Source organism: Bos indicus, chromosome 5 (assembly GCF_029378745.1).
Source record: "Bos indicus isolate NIAB-ARS_2022 breed Sahiwal x Tharparkar chromosome 5, NIAB-ARS_B.indTharparkar_mat_pri_1.0, whole genome shotgun sequence".
Classification (NCBI taxonomy): domain Eukaryota; kingdom Metazoa; phylum Chordata; class Mammalia; order Artiodactyla; family Bovidae; genus Bos; species Bos indicus.
In genome coordinates this window covers 65,502,718-65,522,907 of record NC_091764.1, presented here as the reverse complement: position 1 = coordinate 65,522,907, position 20,190 = coordinate 65,502,718, and the positions used below count along the sequence as shown (strand labels likewise).

The 20,190-nt window shown below is 38.0% G+C and overlaps 1 protein-coding gene across 11 annotated transcripts in view; it reads right to left on the bottom strand.

Annotated features, from left to right (window-relative positions):
* Nucleotides 1–2,454: 2,454 nt before the first annotated feature.
* The window catches only part of MYBPC1 (myosin binding protein C1), a 101,308-nt gene continuing 83,572 nt past the window's right edge, over nt 2,455–20,190 (bottom strand). For 7 of the 11 annotated variants that reach the window (XM_070789616.1, XM_070789621.1, XM_070789622.1 and 4 more), the window contains 5 exons: nt 14,006–14,145; nt 10,797–10,956; nt 9,676–9,812; nt 7,793–7,979; nt 2,455–3,137 (listed from right to left, as the gene is read on the bottom strand). In XM_070789616.1, the coding sequence (XP_070645717.1) occupies nt 3,040–3,137; nt 7,793–7,979; nt 9,676–9,812; nt 10,797–10,956; nt 14,006–14,145 (722 nt within the window). In that variant the 3' untranslated portion in view covers nt 2,455–3,039. Of the gene's footprint in view, nt 3,138–4,331; nt 4,375–5,902; nt 5,971–7,792; nt 7,980–9,675; nt 9,813–10,796; nt 10,957–14,005; nt 14,146–20,190 lie in introns of all 11 variants that reach the window. The other 4 variants (XM_070789617.1, XM_070789623.1, XM_070789618.1 and 1 more) reach the window with 3 other exon arrangements.

Sequence of the window (20,190 nt, the reverse complement as noted above, 5' to 3'; positions counted from 1 at the left end):
GTTACCAGTCTTGTACATTATAAATTTCCTGAGTGGCTTATTTCTCACTGAATTCCTAGCTGAGTCCAAAACAGCGCCATGCACACAGACATTCAAAAACTCATTCATTGAGCTAATGAGAATGTTTCAAGTATCAATTTAAAAGTGAGTGGTTAAGCAGTATGGTACTGACGCAAATACAGAAATATAGATCAGTGGAACAGAATTAGCCCAGAAATAAGCTCATGCACTTACAGTCAATTAATCTATGACAAAGGAGGCAAGACTATACAATGCAGAAAAGACAGTCTCTTCAGTGAGCAGTGCTGGGAAAACTGGCAAGCTATATGTACAAGAATGAAATTAGAACATTTTCTAACACCATACACAAAAATAAACTCAAAATGGATCAAAGACCTAAATATAAGACTGGGCACTATAGGCAGAACACATTTTTGACATAAATAGCAGCAATATCTTCTTTGATCCACCTCCTAGAGTAATGAATTTACATTAAAATTAAAATTTCATTTTAATGAAATTTAAAAACAAAAACAAACAAATGGGACCTAATTAAACTTAAAAGCTTCAGCATAGTAAAGGAAACCATAAACCAAATGAAAGTCAACCCACAGAATGGGAGAAAAAACTTGCAAATGAAGTGACCGACAAGGGATTCATCTCCAAAATATTCAAACAGCTCATGCATCTCAGTATCAACAAACAAATAATCCAATTAAAAAATGGGCAAAAGGTCTAAATAGACATTTCTCCAAAGAAGACATACAAATGGCCAACAGGCATGTAAAAGGATGCTCAACATCACTAATTATCAGAGAAATAAATGCAAATCAAAACTGTAAGAAAGTATCATCTTAAACCAGTCAGAATAACCATCATCAAAAAGTCCACAAACCATAAATGCTGGGGAGGGTGTGGAGAAAAAGGAACCCTCTTACACTGTTGGTAGGAATGTAAATTGGTCCAACACTATGGAGAACAGTAAGGAGGTTCCTTAAAAAACTGAAAATAGAACTATCACATGATCCAGCAATCCCACTCCCGGGTACATATCTGAGCATGGCCCCCAATGTTTATTGCAGCACTATTTGCAATAGCCAAGACGTGGAAGGAAACTAAATGTCCATCAACAGAGAAATGGATAAAGAAGTTGTGGTATATACATGCAATGGAATGTTACTCAGCCATAAAAAGGATAAAATAATGTTATTTTCAGCAACATGGATGGACCTAGCCATTATCATACCAAGTTAAGTAAATAAGACAAAGACAAATATGGTATGATATGACTTGCATGTGGAATCTAATTTTTAAAATGATGCAAATAAACTATTTACAAAGCAGATATAGACTTACAGATATCAAAACCAAACTTATGATGATCAAAAGGGAACTATCAGGAGGGTGTGGGGAGGGATCAACCAGGGGTTTGGGATTAACATACACACACTATATATGTAAGAAGGATAATCAGCAAGGACCTACTATAGAGCACAGGGAATTCTACTCTATATTCTGTGGTAATATATATGAGAAAAGAATCTGAAAAAGAATAAATATGTGTACATATATAACTGAATCACTTTGCTATACACCTGAAACTAATACAACATTGTAAATCACTGTACTCCAATGAAATTAAAACAAAAATAAAAGTGAGTGATTAAGGATGTATTGCCTTATTCCAATGTTTCTTGGAACTAGTAGGGCTTTTTCCTACTTCTGCATTAATCAAGATGTAAACATTCATCAAGCTTTCTTTTACAGTGAGTAAATAAATAAAAATAAAGTGAGTCAATAGTGTAATTCTTTAAAAAATTTTAATGAATGTTTCATTTCCCAAAAGAATTTTTCGTAAATTCCTGTGGTATATCATTTTTCTTTAATGGAAATTTAAACAAAGTTATTTAATGGAATTTAAACAAATTCAATGGAAATTTAAGCAAACTTACAGGAAAGTTAATAGCAATGACAGCTTCTGATACTCTGTTCTTTGCAATTTCAAAATGGACATTTTCTTCCTTATGGGAACTTTGCAATGTATAAGTATTCTTAACATGAGGATATACCATATGTAGAAAACAGTAACGGTGTGGTACCTTACCCACCCTCTACTCCACTCCCCGAAGTGAAACTTTCTCTGCAGTATCAGGAAAGTGAAGGACATTGTTTATAATACAAATGTTTATTGGCATCTAGATTTTGGAATAAGCTTTCATCAATTTGAATAGATGCCATCAGCAAACTCTAAATCTGTAACTGCTCTGTAGTCTACAACAGCTCTCCATCAGTGTGACGAGGTATTTAGCAGGAACTCTGGTGCATTTGGCCAGGATGCTGTGCCAGAGACATGACTTGGGTCAGGCCTGAGTTTGGTAGCATCCTGACTCTTAGCCTGTGTCCTTAGGTCTGTCTGATCATGCAACCCCAAACACATAAACAAATACTGTATCATTTCATCATAAATAGTTCAGATTTATTGTACCATTTATTGAATACATTTTCCCTTCTGTTGAGAAAACTTGTCTGAAAGACTTCAAGAATGTCTCATAGTAAATTTAAATGGGGAAAAGGGCACAGATCCACTGGAGTTAAGTAGGGTTGTGGGAAATAAACAACTCTTCTTTGCTTAGAAAAATTTCTTAGATCCAGAGAAAGATGGGTTTTAAGGTTACATTGCTGTTTATTGTGTGTGTGTGTGTGTGTGTATATATATATATATATATTTACTCTAAGGGAAAAAAAGATTTCAGAGTCTATTATGTTAAGCTAAAATAACTGTTTCTGATTATTCTATAGCTTGCATTTTTTTGGAAAGTACAGTGACCAAGCAAAGACAACAATGACCAAAATGCTAACTTCAAATGAGATTTTGTTTGCAATTTTTAATTAAGCAATCCGTGCAAACATTTTTTTTTTTCTTCAGCATCAGGAGGAAAAAAAACGACCACACTTGGGAGCCTGGTGGAAAAACAAATGCTTTCTCATTGCAACCCGATTTCAAAGCAGTGGCGTGCAGAGAGGCAGTGCCCAGGCCCTTTATTCCTCAGGGTTGCTTGAGTGCAAGTCTCGCAAATATGAATCAATTATGTTAGGAGGCACACCTTGCAAGAGGAGCCTGCAGAAGGAAAGGCCACCTAGAAAGGATAAGAAGGAAAAAGCAAAGTCAAAACTGTCTACACGTGAAAAATCCCTGAAACAAGACCTCTTGACTAGCTGCTTGCAAATGTGACTAATTATGTTTCAGTTAGTTACAAAGATTCATTCAGTCCCTACTTGGAAATCTTCTCTTGGGTTTAGTACATTTAGAATCTAAAACACTCCGCATTGAGAAGGAAAAGCAAGTTCCCTGCAGACACATAGCAGTTTTTTTGTTCCCTACTATTATCTGTTCTTGGTTTAAATTCCCAACTAGTTGGAGAGTGTTTATTGCCCTTTGCAAGGTTTTTGAGATTGCTCTATAGAATGATTTCAGTATTCTGACTGAATGGCAGAATAAATGCAAATCGTGTTATGAGTCAGTAGGAAGAACCTTTTCCAGTTTGTTAATGTTCTTTTTAATTAAGCACAAAGAGTTCCCATTGAAGCACATGGGATAAGAAAAAAGGGACTACTCTTTTAACTTTGGCTATTCACACACTGTCAAAAGTGCAAAAATTGGAAATATAGTAAAATCTGTTCAAGAGTAAAATCTGTAAAATAATAAAATAAAAATTAATAGTAAAATCTGTCCAGTACATCTGAAGGTGAGAGAAACACCACTTAATATTTCATACTTACCCTCCATGGTTCTGAATTGCATTTTAAAACTAAAAGTACCTTTCACGAGAGACCCCATGAAACCATAAAAATTCATGGTCCTTTAGAAAAGTGTTTTACTACTTGCTAATAAATTCACGTCCAGACAAAAACAGCATGCCATTTGAACATTCTTAAAACTCCTTTAATGCAAATTTGGGAAAATCATTCTCCTTTTTAAAAAAAAAAATCAAGTCACATATTGGTAGAAATGATGCCACTTATGTACATGTCCATTCCTTGATGCAAAGCGTTCAGAATGCTTGGGTATCACTCATTTTCATCTACATTAAATGCTTTAATTCATGCTCTACTGCATTCAACAACTTGCTTCATGTCAACAGAAGATTGTTGTGATAAGTATTAGCCGTTAATGTCAAGATACTGAAATACACATTACAACTACAATGTTAGAGATTTTAAAGAGTCTATTTTCATTGGATTACATAATGAAAATCATGCCATACTCCACAAGCTTTGTATGGCTTATGACAGTCATAAGCTTCATATGCCAAAATCATATGAAAGCTTACCTTAGATGATAATATACATTCAAAAATCCTTACTGTGCTACAACTAAGGAAAAGAGAGAGAAAGAGAGAGAGACGTTGTAAGCATTAATAAAGTGCTAAAACCAAAGTTGAGTACTTGTTGGAGGAAATTATGGTCACGATTATGATGAGGTGATTTCATTAATCCTTAGTCAGGTGAATAGTATAGGAAAATAGAAGCGCACGGAATGAAGGGCAGGGATCCAGTCACTTCAAAAGGATCATTAATAGGTAAAACATTTATTAATAGGCACAACCACTTTGCCTGAACAGGTGGCAAAGCCAGTTTGACTGTAATGTGAATAATTATAGGAACAGCTTCCAAACCATTAGCTAAAAAAAAAAACAAAAAAACCCTACAACATATATATATTGTGTTTTTCAACAAAAGAAAAACAGGGACAATAGACGAAGTATTAGTGTACATATATATATGTTGAAATTCTAAAAGGCAAAATTATCAAGTGGACTTGAAAATTATTCTATAACATTGTATTCTGAACTGACTATATATTGGTTTGGCCATAAAGTTCATTGGGTTTTTCCATAACAGCTTAGGGAAAAATCTGAACAAACTTGTAGGCCAACCCAATATGACCACTCTAGATAAACACAAGGCTTAAAAAAAAAAAAAAAACAGGCTAGAAAGTGACTATATGTGCAGTCTACCAAACTTTAAAGAAAGAATCCTAATTCTTTGCTCTTTTGAAAGCTGACATTATCTCTAGGAATTCAGAAAGCTAACATTGTAAACCCAGGCATGGGTCTATGTCATTAGAGTTTACATCAGGTTGCTCATCTAGCCCTGAAGAACTCCTTAATTCACTCTTCCAAACGGGGCTCAATCTATATATATACTGCAGGACCCATTTACCACTTAATATATTAAGTAACAGGGTCCAGAATTTTCTTTCCTAAGTTCATGAATATATGAAATAATCTTGGTCCCATGAAAATATACAAAATGTTCAACAGATAGATGGATTACAGATACTCTACTAGTATCTAGAAGTTTTCATTGGACAATCTTAAATATGGAAGTTTCCAAATATTGGAGCCTAATATTCCAAACATTTTTTATTTGTGTCCTCTCCCCATCGCAAATACACAGAACACTTTTTCTACAGCCTAGCAACAGAAAAATGTTCAATTTTCTGAACTTCAACATGAATCTAACAGACCTACACTGGATACTATCAAAAAGGAAGAACATATCTCTCTGCACTTGAAAACGAAAGTATTAAAGAAACGTCATTGATTCCTGAATTCTGGTACTCTTATATCTAAAATGAGGACATCACCTAATGTGGCTTTTTGGCTTTATTTATGGGAACCTGTGGTATGGTACTTGGTTTTCAGACAAAACATATTTCTACATTACTTAATATCCTTGAATAATTTGGCCTTCCTTGTTCATGGCATAACCACTGTATGCCATGAGCTGCTAAGAAATATAATTAAAAGCAAAAGAGAAAGACAAGCTTTACATGCAAAGTGCGATTTCATGTAAGAGGAATGGAACAGAAGGAAGAAATATCCAGTGGGATATGAACTTGTAAAACCTGTTGCTGCCCCTCCAGGAAGACTGGTTGTCCAGGGGAATTTACTCCTTGATATATCACTGCAGAATTAGAATATTTGCACCAGTATTTATTTATTCTCAGTTGACATTCTTACCTTTATTTTTGTTTTTTTCACAGCTTAATTTGATTCAACTCACGTATTATCAGATAACAATCTGATGACAAACAATCTTGGCTTTACTTTTAGGACCAAAAGCTTTTACCAATATATCACAGTTGATAGCTTATTATGAATTTATATACTAGAATACATTATTTGTGTTACAATTTATTATACAATTAGCATAAAATATAGCATTTATAGATGCATAAAATTATTCACTTATGGATGACCCCAAATGTTGAACCATTTATGAAACTATCATTTTATATCATTAGCAACATTCAGCTATTTTCAGAGCATGCAAATGTAGTCTTGGGTTTTTGATTTTTGAGTTCTTGTTTTTTGGGCATTGGAATGTAAGTAGCAACAATACCTTGGAACTAATTAGGAGTTTAGAAATCAGATGTGTTTGCATTGTGACCTTCATTTGCATTTAAAGCTAATAAATAGCTAAAAGAACAACATTTAAATTTGTATCCACTATCTCAATAGAAAGGTTTAAAATTTTCTAAGAATATTATATGTTTTACATTTGAGAAGAAAAAAAGTTTTTCTTAATTTCTATCAATTGTGCATCTACTCTCCTGTACTATCTGAGGATGAACACATATCATAAAAGAAAGAACACTGATTTTTTTTTAAAGTTAGAGAAGGAAAAAAGTGTTTCAAGAAGTTTTTCCACTATATTTACACTAGATTAGGAATTAAAAAACTTTTGTTGTTGCTATTATTTACATAAATACCTTAAACATTTACTAACACTTTTTCTAAAACAGATATTTATAAAGTCATAGCTGACTTTTAGATTATAATTTCTCCATTATAGAGAGGTAGGAAAAGTAAAGACTTTGGTTGTTATAAAGCGGCAATATAGTACAAGAATGAAAGAAAAGACATTAGCATCATGTCACCCATTAACTCCTAACAGTGACTCTGACAGGTGTATGACTCTTCATGGTGTCCCAAAATAGGTACTGATTGTCAAGAAAAAAGTTTCAGCATAAAACTTATCTTCAATTAATATAAAAATTGATTAAGATGACAATTACACTGAGATTTTTCTGACATCAATTTTTATGTCTTTTCTTGGTTTACATTAGTTGAAACACTTCTGAAAACTAGTATAAATGAAATGTATACCTCCAAGTGGAAATTCTCTAGTGAGATTTTAAAAGAAGTGGGTTATGTGTATGCTGAATTCTACATTTGGAGAAGAAAATGGCAACCCACTCCAGTATTCTTGCCTAGAGAATCCCATGGACAGAGGAGCCTGGTGGGCTACAGTCCATGGGATCTTAAAGAGTTGGACACGACTGAAGCGACAGAGCATGCACATTTGTAATATTAAATACTAAATTAGCAAATTTACATATATAGTTTCACAAAGATAGTAAACTAGTTAAAAATAGTGGTTTTATCAGTGAATTTTTACATTTATCTAAGATGGACTACATCACAAAAGTAATACCGCTTGACTTGAGTCATTGTTACCATGCTGTGCACATAACAAGTTCACTGAAATTAATAGTCCTTTAGATAACAATAATTTCAAGAGATGAAAATAAGTCTACTTAAAAAATCAAGTAGCTGTCACAAATAAAGTGAATGCAGAATGAAAAATGTCCTCTCCTCGGATCTTATCCCCACCTTCCTAACCTATCCCCAAAATGCTAGCAAGCAATTTGGATTAGGTAGTAAGGATAGTAATTAAATGATTTTCTTTCATTTCGGTCTACACGAGATCTGGGATGTCCTACCTTTCACCTCCAGTTTGCATTCGATCTCCACTGTCCCAAGGTCATTGACTGCTTTGCAGCAGTAAGTGCCCCCGTCATAGGGGCTGGGCTTGCGAATCTCCAGAGTACAGACCCCTTGGTTGCTGAACATCCTGTATCTTGGATCATCCTTAATAACAACTTTGTTCTTCATCCAGGTAATTTTGGGCTGAAGATGGAAACAAACTAGGTCAAAACATATCTGTACTAGGCCTGGGGTATAGACCATCCAAGCCAGTGACAGAATGTTCAAATGTGGCTTAGAAAGAAAACACTACATCTAAGAAGAATCCACATCAACTTAGGCACTAATTCTCTTCAAATTAAATTCTACTTAATGCTTGGACAGGAAGCAAATGAGCAGTTTCCAAGAAACAGCCAGACTTCTTTAGAGGACAGCCCTGGGGTGATCTTCCCAAACAGATTCAATTACATTTAAATTCCATTTACATGTCTATGAGATTGACTCGTCCAGGAGCACGTATATCACTCAATGTTTTGCAAAGAATCCCTGTAAAGTGTCATCACCGGTCAATTTTCTTTATGTTTTCCCCAATATGCTTTTCTAACTTTTTATGAGCTGCTTAACCCTCCTCACTATTTAATCTCTCTTCTGACACCTGTTTTCATCATCTGGTGGCAATGGATGGTTCTGCTCCAATCAGATAATCCCAGATCAATAATGATCCAGTCACCCAGGAAGGCTACTCCATTCTGCTACACCAACACTAACTCTCCTTTCCATTCTCACACTGTCTTCTCTTCCTTTCTGTAAACACACACTCTTGCCTCTATCTCTTAAATGATTTTGCCTTGCTCAAACCCAAAAGATAGCACTTCTCAGTGTCCTCACTGTCCTCTTCCTCCTTTCACCTTTCAAACGGGCACATTTCCTGAGGCTCACATCTTGGTCCTTCACATTTCACTTCACTTCTCTCTTTCTTCTGATATTCCTTCCTAGAGTTTCAGCTCCAAAGGGTGGGATGCAGCAATTCCATGCTTGGCGCACCCAGACCAAGAGTCACAGCCCTCGCCTTTCTCCCAAGCTCCAGTGATGTTCTTCTCTCCTCCTGGTCATTCCCACTTGCACGTACCAACATCACCTCCAATTAAATATAGATTTAGCATCTTCTTTGCATCCTCAGCCTGGCTTATCCCTTTCACTTCTCTATTTCTGCTCTTGGTATATGCTGGAAAAATATCACCATTTGCAATTTTTCCAAATTCTAGGGCACTTTCTCTCAGCACCGCCCAGGGATAGATAGCTCTGTGGGCAACATTCATTAATATGTTGTTCTTTTCAAATGCCAACATGTAACCTGTTCAGTCAGATGCCGTCTCTCCTTCCTGGTGCTCTGTACCTTTATCACCGAACGTTTTGTATTCTGCCTTCCATTATAGTATCACCATTTGCTTTACACTATTACAAGAAACTTGATAAATCAGTATCACCACCTAATTTTTCAGATGACACAATATTACTTCCATCTCCTTACCTCTCAGTTCTTTTAAAAATAAGTGGTTTGTTTTTTCCTTAGAAAATATTCCTTAGTTAGTAAAGAAACATTTTTATACATTTAAATAGTGTCCTTTAGTACCCACCAACATCATCACCCTGCATGTCCCATCTCTCTATCCCAGAAAACACACACACACACACACATTGAGCAGTTGCAAAGTCAATTAATATTAGTACAGTTGGCCAAAATGTTCATTTGGATTTTGCCATAAGATGTCATGGAAAAACCTGAATAAACTTTTTGACCAACCCAATACTTACAGTTATAACATAGCAAATATAAAAGATGGAGTTTGGAGTTAATTCTTAAATTTAATTTAATGTGATTAAAGAAAAAAACTGGTACCTTAGGATTTCCTCTCACACTGCAGTTCAGCGTAGCATTGTAACCAGCTACAGCATAGGTGTTGACCAATGGCTGAGTAAACATAGGTGCCTCTGTGAAATCGAAGTCTTCATACACTGGATTTTTGTAGATTTTGCCTTAAAAACAAGCATTAAACATAAGCAAGTTAAAAATAAAAATATTATTCTTGGCAGAGTTGACTATGATAAAAACTTCCTTCAGTTTAGTGCATGCTCACGCTCTCAGTCACTCAATTATGTCTGACTCTTTGCGATCCCAAGAACTGTAGCCCACCAGGCTCCTCTGTCCATGAAATTTTCCAGGCAAGAATGCTGGAGTGGGTTTTTCTTTGCTATTGTAATAGTTTTTGCTAATTAAATGTTTTAGTAAAAAAAAAAGAATACAGGTGTGGGTTGCCATTTTATTCTCCAGGGGATCTTCCCTACCAGGGATCGAACCCAAGTCTCCTGCATCTCGTGCATTGGCAACCGGATTCTTTTACCACTGTGCAACCTGGGAAGCCCCTCTGAGCTTAGAAAAACATGTAAAAACATGAACAAAGGCATTCATTTAGAAAGGTACCAATTAGAACCAATCTCACATGGGACAGAAAGCCAGAGAGCCATCTGGAACCAAAATAAATATTGGGAAGAATTCAGTGTCTGGGTGTCTTGCTCAGCAATGTGTTTTAACCTGAATGTAATGAGGAAGGGCTGGAAGGACATGATTTATGAGGAAACGAAATGACGAGGGTGGAATCCAACTTCTCCTTTCATACAAAATGGCTCTTATAAGCAGCATCCTCGAAGGTGTCCAGGAATAGAATAACCCAAGCTCTAGAAGTAAATGGTGACTTTTTCCTATCCCTGTGATGTTAGTCATTGAGAGACCCACTGTCCAGATGTTGGAATGAATGAAATTATGTATGTTAAAAAATATAATCATAGTACAGTTTTCCTTAAGATATTTTACATGTAAGATTATATTTTAGTTGGCCATTCTTACCACAGTTTTGAATGGGCGTTTATGATTTCTTATTCATTTTGCCACATCTCTTTTTCTTTCTCTGTCTCATCACTTAACACTAAGGTCCACTGATGTCCAGCCCACTCCCAACTCACCATCCTTGGCAATCACGGCACTCTCTTTTGTCATTGTTGCATCTTCACTGAGGCCACACATGTTTTCAGCAAAGACCCGGAAATAATACTCGTTTCCAATGACCAGTTCAGTAATGGTGGCACTGGTTCGGTGATAATGCTCAATAACAGTGAACCACTCCTAAAAAACAAACAAAGATAATTTAAGGAAAATCACTTCAAAATACACAGCTATTTCAACTGTTAATTAGAATAAATAACAGGGATGTTGCATTAACTAAAGAAAAAAAAAAGCACTATTTTTTATATTTAGGGTAACAGAAATGTATATTTAATTTAATACTTTATAATTGATTTATACCTGATTATGTAATTTAATGTTCATTTACACATTAGATTCATTTACCCTAGATGATGATGGAAGAAATTTTCGCATAATGAGCTGTGGGGATGTCATTCTGACTTATATGTGGTTTAACTTAAAATTTATACTAACTAGAACAGCCTGTTTTGTGGCCTATTAAACATATATTGTACATCTGCTTCAACCATTTAAAGAAAAGCATGTATTGCCTGGAAGTAACAAGTGTCTCTTTTGAAAATCCAGATAAATGCCTCTCTTTCTGGGACATTAATGCTGGTATACGTTCCATGATAAAGCTCCCTTCCCAAGCACCAGGGTCATACTGATGCTAAATCATGAGAGAAAAGTTAACATCACTCAATCAATTTGCCTAATATCATTATCATGCCACTGCTGCTGCTGCTGCTAAGTCGCTTCAGTCGTGTCCGACTCTGTGTGACCCCATAGATGGCAGCCCACCAGGCTCCCCTGCCTCTGGGATTCTCCAAGCATGAACACTGGAGTGGGTTGCCATTTCCTTCTCCAATGCATGAAAGTGAAAAGTGAAAGTGAAGTCACTCAGTCATGTCTGACTCTTAGCGACCCCATGGACTGCCAGGCTCCTCCATCCATAGGATTTCCCAGGCAAGAGTACTGGAGTGGGGTGCCATTATCATAGGTTCTTTCAATTCTTTGTTCAATTGTTAATTATCACCTCCTCCCTAACTGTTTACCCTCCCACCACTCCACTTTGGTCATAGTTTTTCACTTTGACCTGGCTTAGTTTTCTTCACAGCACTTGTTACCTTAAATATATCATGTACTTACTATTTTACTTGCTTTTTCACTACTTTCCCCATTGCAATGATGTACAGTGACGGTTAAAAATGTACTTTTCTTCTCACCCCTTGTATCTCCAGTGCCTTATCACAACACCTGGTATATAGTGGGTAGCATGCACAAAACTGAATACTTGAATGATTGAGTGAGTTAAAGTTATGTTATTCTTTCTTTTTTTTTTTTTAATTTTTCCTTCACCATGTCAAGAAATAAAGTGGCTTCAAAGTTTATCTTGTCACTAGTAGAAAACCACATTGTACTACACATATTTAGTACCACTAACTGAGAAAATACATTTCCTAACCAAAAAACTCTTAAAGGAAAAGGATTTTTCTTGCAATGTTTAGGGCCTCTGACCTCTATTTTAAAGACACCCAGCAATTGTAGTTATGTCCTCCTTAATTTCCAAAGCACTTTATGCACACCTTTATTCCAACATTAATTATATTGTTTTTAACATTTGGTTTATGCCTTTCTTCTTGCTTATACTAAGAGTGCTCCAAGAGCATGAGTTGTCTGTTTGTTTTTGATCCAGCAGCTAGAACAGTGCTCAACAAATAGGAAATGAATGAACACATGAATGTGCTGGCGTACATCATGAAAACAATGTTTATGGAAGGTAGAAAGGACTATAGGAACTTAAGTGAAAAACAGCATCTGTAGGCACAGTAAGACAGTGGTGTGGTGAGCTCCTGGGAAGTGCACTGGGCATGGTGAGCATTTTCAGGTCTGTAGGTCTGCTGAAATGCACCAGAAACATAATGGTGTGGTGTTGGGGTTCCTCCCCTGTCAGCAGGCAGAGCTAAGACACGTGAAGCAGCAGCAAAATCCTGGCTCACCTGGACTTGACTAGATATCTAAGAAGACAAATGCTGGGCAGTGTGGTAGGGATGGGGCACCTGGAAGAAATGTGGTACCCCTGGATTCACTACCAGCATCCAGACAAAGGTCCAGGGAAGAGCCCTTTTTGCTAAGGAAATCCAAAATATTCAATACTTTCCTTGCAAAGTCACCCATTGATCTAGCTCTCAAGCTGTCTGGGTTTGGCTGAAAGACGTTTCTTTAAATGCCAAGTCTTATTTTGTCATGTAGCACCTATCCAGGACTGTGGTGAAAGACAGGCTAGAAATAGTTTACAAAAATGAAAGACTTGAAATCCATTCCTGTTACTTAGGTTGCTCTTTTCATCCCTTTCCCCTTCTATTAATCCAGTGTAACCTTATAACCTAAGTTCTTACTGAGATCTACTAGTATAAATGCCTAAAGACTTCCTGTCAATATCATTCAGTATGATGTTCTACTCTTCCTATGAGAATGGATAGTGGCTCCGTGACATTCTGTGTAAAACATTCATTTATTCATTCACCAACTTACAGGCAGGGGAATGGTGGGTGTAGTGGATTGATTCTGGTCAGAAAGACCTAGGTTTTAACATTTAAAATCTGGTGATTTCCAGCAATTCATTTAATCTTTTGAGCCTTAATATCCTCATTTATAAAGCATAGGTAATAATAATTCATATTTGTTGATTTGCTTCTTGACTACTCTAAGCTTGTTCCCTCCTCAGGACCTTTGCATATGCTGTTCTTTCTTTTCTAACTGCTATCTTTTTTTTTTTTTTTTTTGAGACATCAGTCTATGGTATCCAACAATTATTTTACAAAGAGAAAGAAGTTGCATGGATGCAAATTTGAGCCAGAATTCATAGTGAGTAAATATTTGCTGAATGAATAAATTTAGTGAATTCTATTGAGCATTCTATTGTCTTAGCCTCTTGATAAACAAGCAAGGTAAACTTCACTGTCCTTATTTTACATATGAGGGAAATGGAAATCAAAGAGGTCAAGTGACTGTCCACGTATATGTGGTCTTAGGTACAAATTCAAGTCCAACTCTCCATGGCTCCTAAGGCCTTACCCTTCCCACTGTGCCATGACACTTCTCCATGACCCTCATGAGTTCCTCACCAAAGAGGACTTCATGCCTCCCCCTTAACTTCTGATGAACTATGATTTTGCTGCTCTGTACCAGAGAAACCAGACCTTACCATGCTCTTCTTATCAGCCTTCTGGATCGTGTACCCTGTAATGGCAGTATTTCCATCATCCCTTGGTGGGGTCCATGATAGAGCAACATTCTCTCCCCAGACATCCTCGATCTTCACAAGTTGGGGTGGACCTGGACGGTCTGTAGGATAAATTCATGGTGTCACTGTGAGGTCACTTTCCCCCTAATCTAGACCTTGTTGTAGGAGGGTATTTAAAATGTCTTTTCCTTCCCATCCCAAAGAATAGCAAGGAGATATAAGAAAGCCTTCCTCAGGGATCAATGTAAAGAAATACAGGAAAACAATAGAATGGGGAAGATGAAAGATCTCTTTGAGAAAATTAGAGATACCAAGGGAGCATTTCACGCAAAGATGGGCTCAATAAAGGACAGAAATGGTATGGACCTAACAGAAGCAGAAGCTATTAAGAAGAGCTGGCAAGAATACACAGAAGAACTATACAAAAAAGATCTTGATGACCCAGATAACCATGATGGTGTGATCACTCACCTAGAGCCAGACATTCTGGAATGTGAAGTCAAGTGGGCCTTAGAAAGCACCACTACAAACAAAGCTAGTGGAGGTGATGGAATTCCAGTTGAGTTATTTCAAATCCTGAAAGATGATGCTGTGAAAGTGCTGCACTCAATATGCCAGCAAATTTGGAAACCTCAGCAGTGGCCACAGGACTGGAAAAGGTGTTTTCATTCCAATCCCAAAGAAAGGCAATGCCAAAGAATGCTCAAACTACCGCACAGTTGCACTTATCTCACACGCTAGTAAAGTAATGCTCAAAATTCTCCAAGCCAGTCTGCAGGGAGCGAGCTCTGCCTGTGGCAAAGGTCATGAGGAAGGAGGCTTGGCATACGCAAAGGCGGGATCAAGCATCAGGAGTCTCCCTGGAAATTATCGAGCATCTACCCCCAAAACCAGAATCTGCCTACTTTCTGCTTTGTGCTTTCACCTACACCTCTGACTTTACGGGGGGCTGTCCCCCACTACCTCTCTCTGAAAAAAGAGTTAGCTTACAGCTCCAGTTAATAATTCCTGGGTGTGACAGTGTTTCAACCTACAAACTCCTTTGGAAGTCCTCTAGTCTGCCTGAATAGGTTTTTCCAGCCACATGTGATTGCTCAGGGCCTCCCAACTGTGAGAGGCATGAGATGTTCTAAACTGTCTAAACACAGATTCCTTTGAGCAGTTAAAAGATTGATTAGAAATTGTATTGGTGAAGGGATTTTCACTTGTTGGGCCAATGTTTGCTGCTAAGTCTCCATATCCCTTACCTGCTGTGTCCCTGGCAGTATAGTGATTAATATAATTGGTGTAAATAGAGGCTTTAATGTTTGTAACCTGGGACCCTTGAGTTAATTCTTTTTCTTGTTATAGCCCACCACACCTTTGCTCTGTAGGAATGCAACTTTATCTAATGCTTTTGGAGGGTGGCTCCTGACCAATCACCTTTAGAGAAAAATAAGTTTTCTGAAGAAAGGGTCTTAAAATGTTAACAGGCCTCTGGGCCAGAAGATGATGAAAATCACCTAAGCTTTTGATATGATAAGTTTGCAGGAAGAAAGCCTGGCTTGCTGCATGACTCTACCCCTTCCCCCATTATACTCTATGCATAACTTAAGGTATAAAAACTACTTTGGAAAATAAAGTTCAGGCCTTGCTCACCGAAACATGATCTCCCCATGTCGTTCTTTCTCTTACCTTCTGGCTGAATTATTCAGCCTCTTTTCTTCACTGAATTTTCCTACTGAGCTATCCTTATTTCAGCCTCTTTTCTCCACTGAATTTCCTCACTGAGCTATCCTCATTCTATTACTCTTTATATCTTTGATAAATATTTAAATAAATAGGTCTCCTATGCCATCTCTCCTTCGAATACCCTGGATCAGCCAGGGCTGGACCCCAGCACCAGTCTTCAACAGTACGTGAACCATGAACTTCCAGATGTTCAAGCTGGTTTTAGAAAAAACAGAGGAACCAGAGATCAAATCACCAACATCTGTTGCATCGTCGAGAAAGTATGCCAGAAAAACATCTATTTCTGCTTTATTGACTACGCCAAAGCCTTTGACTGTGTGGATCACAACAAACCCCTGAAAATTCTTCAAGAGATGGGAATACCAGACCACTTGACCTGCCTCCTGAGAAATCTGTATGCAGGTCAAGAAGCAACAGTTAGAACTGGACATGGAATAACAGACTGGTTCCAAATTGGGAAAGGAGTACATCAAGGCTGTATATTGTCACCTGCTTATTTAACTTACATGCAGATTACATCATGCGAAATGTCGGGCTGGATGAAGCACAAGCAGGAATCAAGATTGTCGGGAGAAATGTCAATAACCTCAGATATTCAGATGACACCACTCTTACGGAAGAAAGTGAAGAAGAACTAAAAAGCCTCTTGATGAAAGTGAAACAGGAGAGTGAAAAATTTGGCTTAAAACTCAACATTCAGAAAACTGAGATCATGGCATCTGGTCCCATCATTTCATGGGAAATAGATGGGGAAACAATGGAAACAGTGACAGATTTTATTTGGGGGGGCTCCAAAATCACGGCAGATGGTGATTGCAGCCATGAAATTAAAAGAAACTTACTCCTTGGAAGAAAAGTTATGACCAACCTAGAGAGCATATTCAAAAGCAGAGACATTACTTTGCCAACAAAGGTCTGTCTAGTCAAAGCTATGTTTTTTCCAGTAGTCATGTATGGATGTGAGAGTTGGACTATAAAGAAAGCTGAGCACCGAAGAATGGATGCTTTTGAACTGTGGTGTTGGAAAAGACTCTTGAGAGTCCCTTGAACTGCAAGGAGATCAAACTAGTCAACCCGAAAGGAGATCAGTTCTGAATGTTCACTGAAAGGACTGATGCTGAAGTTGAAACTTCAATACTCTGGCCACCTGATGCAAAGAACTTACTCACTGGAAAATACTCTGATGCTGGGAAAGATGGAAGTCAGGAGGAGAAGGGGATGACAGAGGATGAGATGGCTGGATGGCATCACTGACTTGATGGACATGAGTTTGAGCAAGCTCCAGGAGCTGGTGATGGACAGGGAAGCCTGGTGTGCTGCAGTTCATGGGGTCACAGAGTAGGACACGACTGAGCGACTGAACTGAACTTCCTTCCCATATTTCTACCCACAATTCTTCTGCATTCTTCTTTTCCAGAGAAGTGCAATGCACTCCAGCTTAGCTTATCTGCAAATGCTTGACTTTCATCTTCATGAAAAGAAAAAGTTTTGTAAAGAAAACTTAAATGAAACCTCAAACCTCATTAGCCATCCTCCAGGGGCCGATGACTGGCGATGAATCACAGGCTACTCTGCCTAATGGAATGGTAAGCTGACACTGGATGTGAAATCTTAGAGTCTACCTGGGCTGTGGGACTCCAGCTTTTGATGAAAGGCCCAAAACCCACAGCCTGTGAGAGGGGTTTTCTGCTGTACTAAAAAGGCATCTTTAATGGGAGTGAGGAAAACATGCTTCCTCTGCCATCTCTCCCTTCAAGATTCATTGGTATTTATCAAGTGTTTCCATTTTATGGAAGTAAAATGCATTCATGAGGAAGTAAAGTCTTTCTTCACTTTATTTCTGCATCATGAATTTCTGTGACCTCTGACCTTTCAGTAAATGGCAGTAATGTTCAGAAAGGCCAAAAGTTAAGAAAACTAAAACTTTTTTTCTTTGAGCCCCCCTAAAATCACTACAGATGGTGACTGCAGACATGAAATTAAAAGACGCTTACTCCTTGGAAGGAAAGTTATGACCAACCTACATAGCATATTCAAAAGCAGAGACATTACTTTGCCAACAAAGGTTCGTCTAGTCAAGGCTATGGTTTTTCCTGCGGTCATGTATGGATGTGAGAGTTGGACTGTGAAGAAGGCTGAGGGCCGGAGAATTGATGCTTTTGAACTGTGGTGTTGGAGAAGACTCTTGAGGGTCCCTTGGACTGCAAGGAGATCCAACCAGTCCATTCTGAAGGAGATCAGCCCTGGGATTTCTTTGGAAGGAATGATGCTAAAGCTGAAACTCCAGTACTTTGGCCATCTCATGTGAAGAGTTGACTCATTGGAAAAGACTCTGATGCTGGGAGGGATTGGGGGCAAGAGGAGAAGGGGACGACAGAGGATGAGATGGCTGGATGGCATCATCGACTCGATGGACGTGAGTCTGAGTGAACTCCGGGAGTTGGTGATGGACAGGGAGGCCTGGCGTGCTGTGATTCATGGGGTCGCAAAGAGTTGGACATGACTGAGCGACTGATCTGATCTGATCTGAAAAAAAAAAACAAAAAAAACAAACCTTGCACAGAAGTGCAAGGAAAGATAATAATATTATGTGTTTTTTTTTTAAGACATAATTTCTTAATTTTTTTCAGGGAAATTTCACATCTGTTATCCTCTGCAGTACAAGCATGATCCTTTCTGTCCTGAAATATTCTTCAGGTATTAAAATGCAATTATAGTTATTTCTGTTTGTTTACAGTTGCTAAGTCGTGTCCAGCTCTTTTGTAATTCAATGCACTGTAGCCTCTGCCCATGGAATATCTCAGGCAAGCATACTGGAGCAAGTATTTACCATTTCCTTCTCCAGAGGATCTTCCTAACCCAGGGATCAAACCTGTGTCTCCTGCATTGGAGGGGGATTCTTAACATTGAGCCACCAGTGAACTGAACTTCCTTCCCATATTCCCTGTAGTTATTTCTATATGAAATGTCAGACTGAAAACAGTAAATATCAGAGTGTTTTCTAGTCATGTTTTTCTCTTTTAATCAACATTTAACAAGCAGTCTTCATGGGCTCCAGGAAGGAAACCACAGTGACAGTCCCTGCTTTCTTTCCACAATTACCAATGGCAAGCCTCTACAAGCACAATCTTTTGACTTCCTGTTTTCACCCACTTGTCCTACAGACAGCGGGCTTCTCTAAGTTCAACCTCCCACCTGCACTCATCTGCTTTATCTTCAGAACTGGCACTGACTTTTCAAACACTTGCTCCCCAAGAATAAATGGCATTGCTAGATTTTTACAGCTATGGCAGAAACATAAATTTGGGGCTAAAAAAAGTAAGTAGGATAATCTGTGAAAAGAAGAGAAGTGAAAAGCAAAGGAGAAAGGGAAAGATATAAGCATCTGAATGCAGAGTTCCAAAGAATAGCAAGGAGAGATAAGAAAGCCTTCCTCAGGGATCAATGCAAACAATAGAGGAAAACAAGAGAATGGGAAAGACTAGAGATCTCTTCAAGAAAATTAGAGATACCAAGGGAACATTTCATGCAAAGATGGGCTCGATAAAGGACAGAAATGGACCTAACAGAAGCAGAAGATATTAAGAAGAGGTGGCAAGAATACACAGAAGAACACAAAAAAGATCTTCACGACCCAGATAATCATGATGGTGTGATCACTCAGCTAGAGCCAGACATCCTGGAATGTGAAGTCAAGCGGGCCTTAGGAAGCATCACTACAAACAAAGCTAGAGGAGGTGATGGAATTCCAGTTGAGCTATTTCAAATCCTGAAAGATGATCCTGTGAAAGTGCTGCACTTAACATGCCAGCAAATTTGGAAACCTCAGTAGTGGCCACAGGACTGGAAAAGGTCAGTTTTCATTCCAATCCCAAAGAAAGGCAATGCCAAAGAATGCTCAAACTACCGCACAATTGCACTCATCTCACATGCTAGTAAAGTAATGCTCAAAATTCTCCAAGCCAGGCTTCAGCAATACATGAACCGTGAACTTCCAGATGTTCAAGTTGGTTTTAGAAAAGGCAGAGGAACCAGAGATCAAACTGCCAACATCCGCTGGATCATGGAGAAAGGAAGAGAGTTCCAGAAAAACATCTATTTCTGCTTTATTGACTATGCCAAAGCCTTTGACTGTGTGGATCACAATAAACTGTGGAAAATTCTGAAAGACATGGGAATACCAGACCACCTGACCTGCCTCTTGAGAAATCTGTATGCAGGTCAGGAAACAACAGTTAGAACTGGACATGGAACAATAGACTGGTTCCAAATAGGAAAAGGAGTATGTCAAGGCTGTATATCGTCACCCTGCTTATTTAACTTATATGCAGAGTACATCATGAGAAACGCTGGACTGGAAGAAGCACAAGCTGGAATCAAGATTGCCGGGAGAAATATCAATAACCTCAGATATG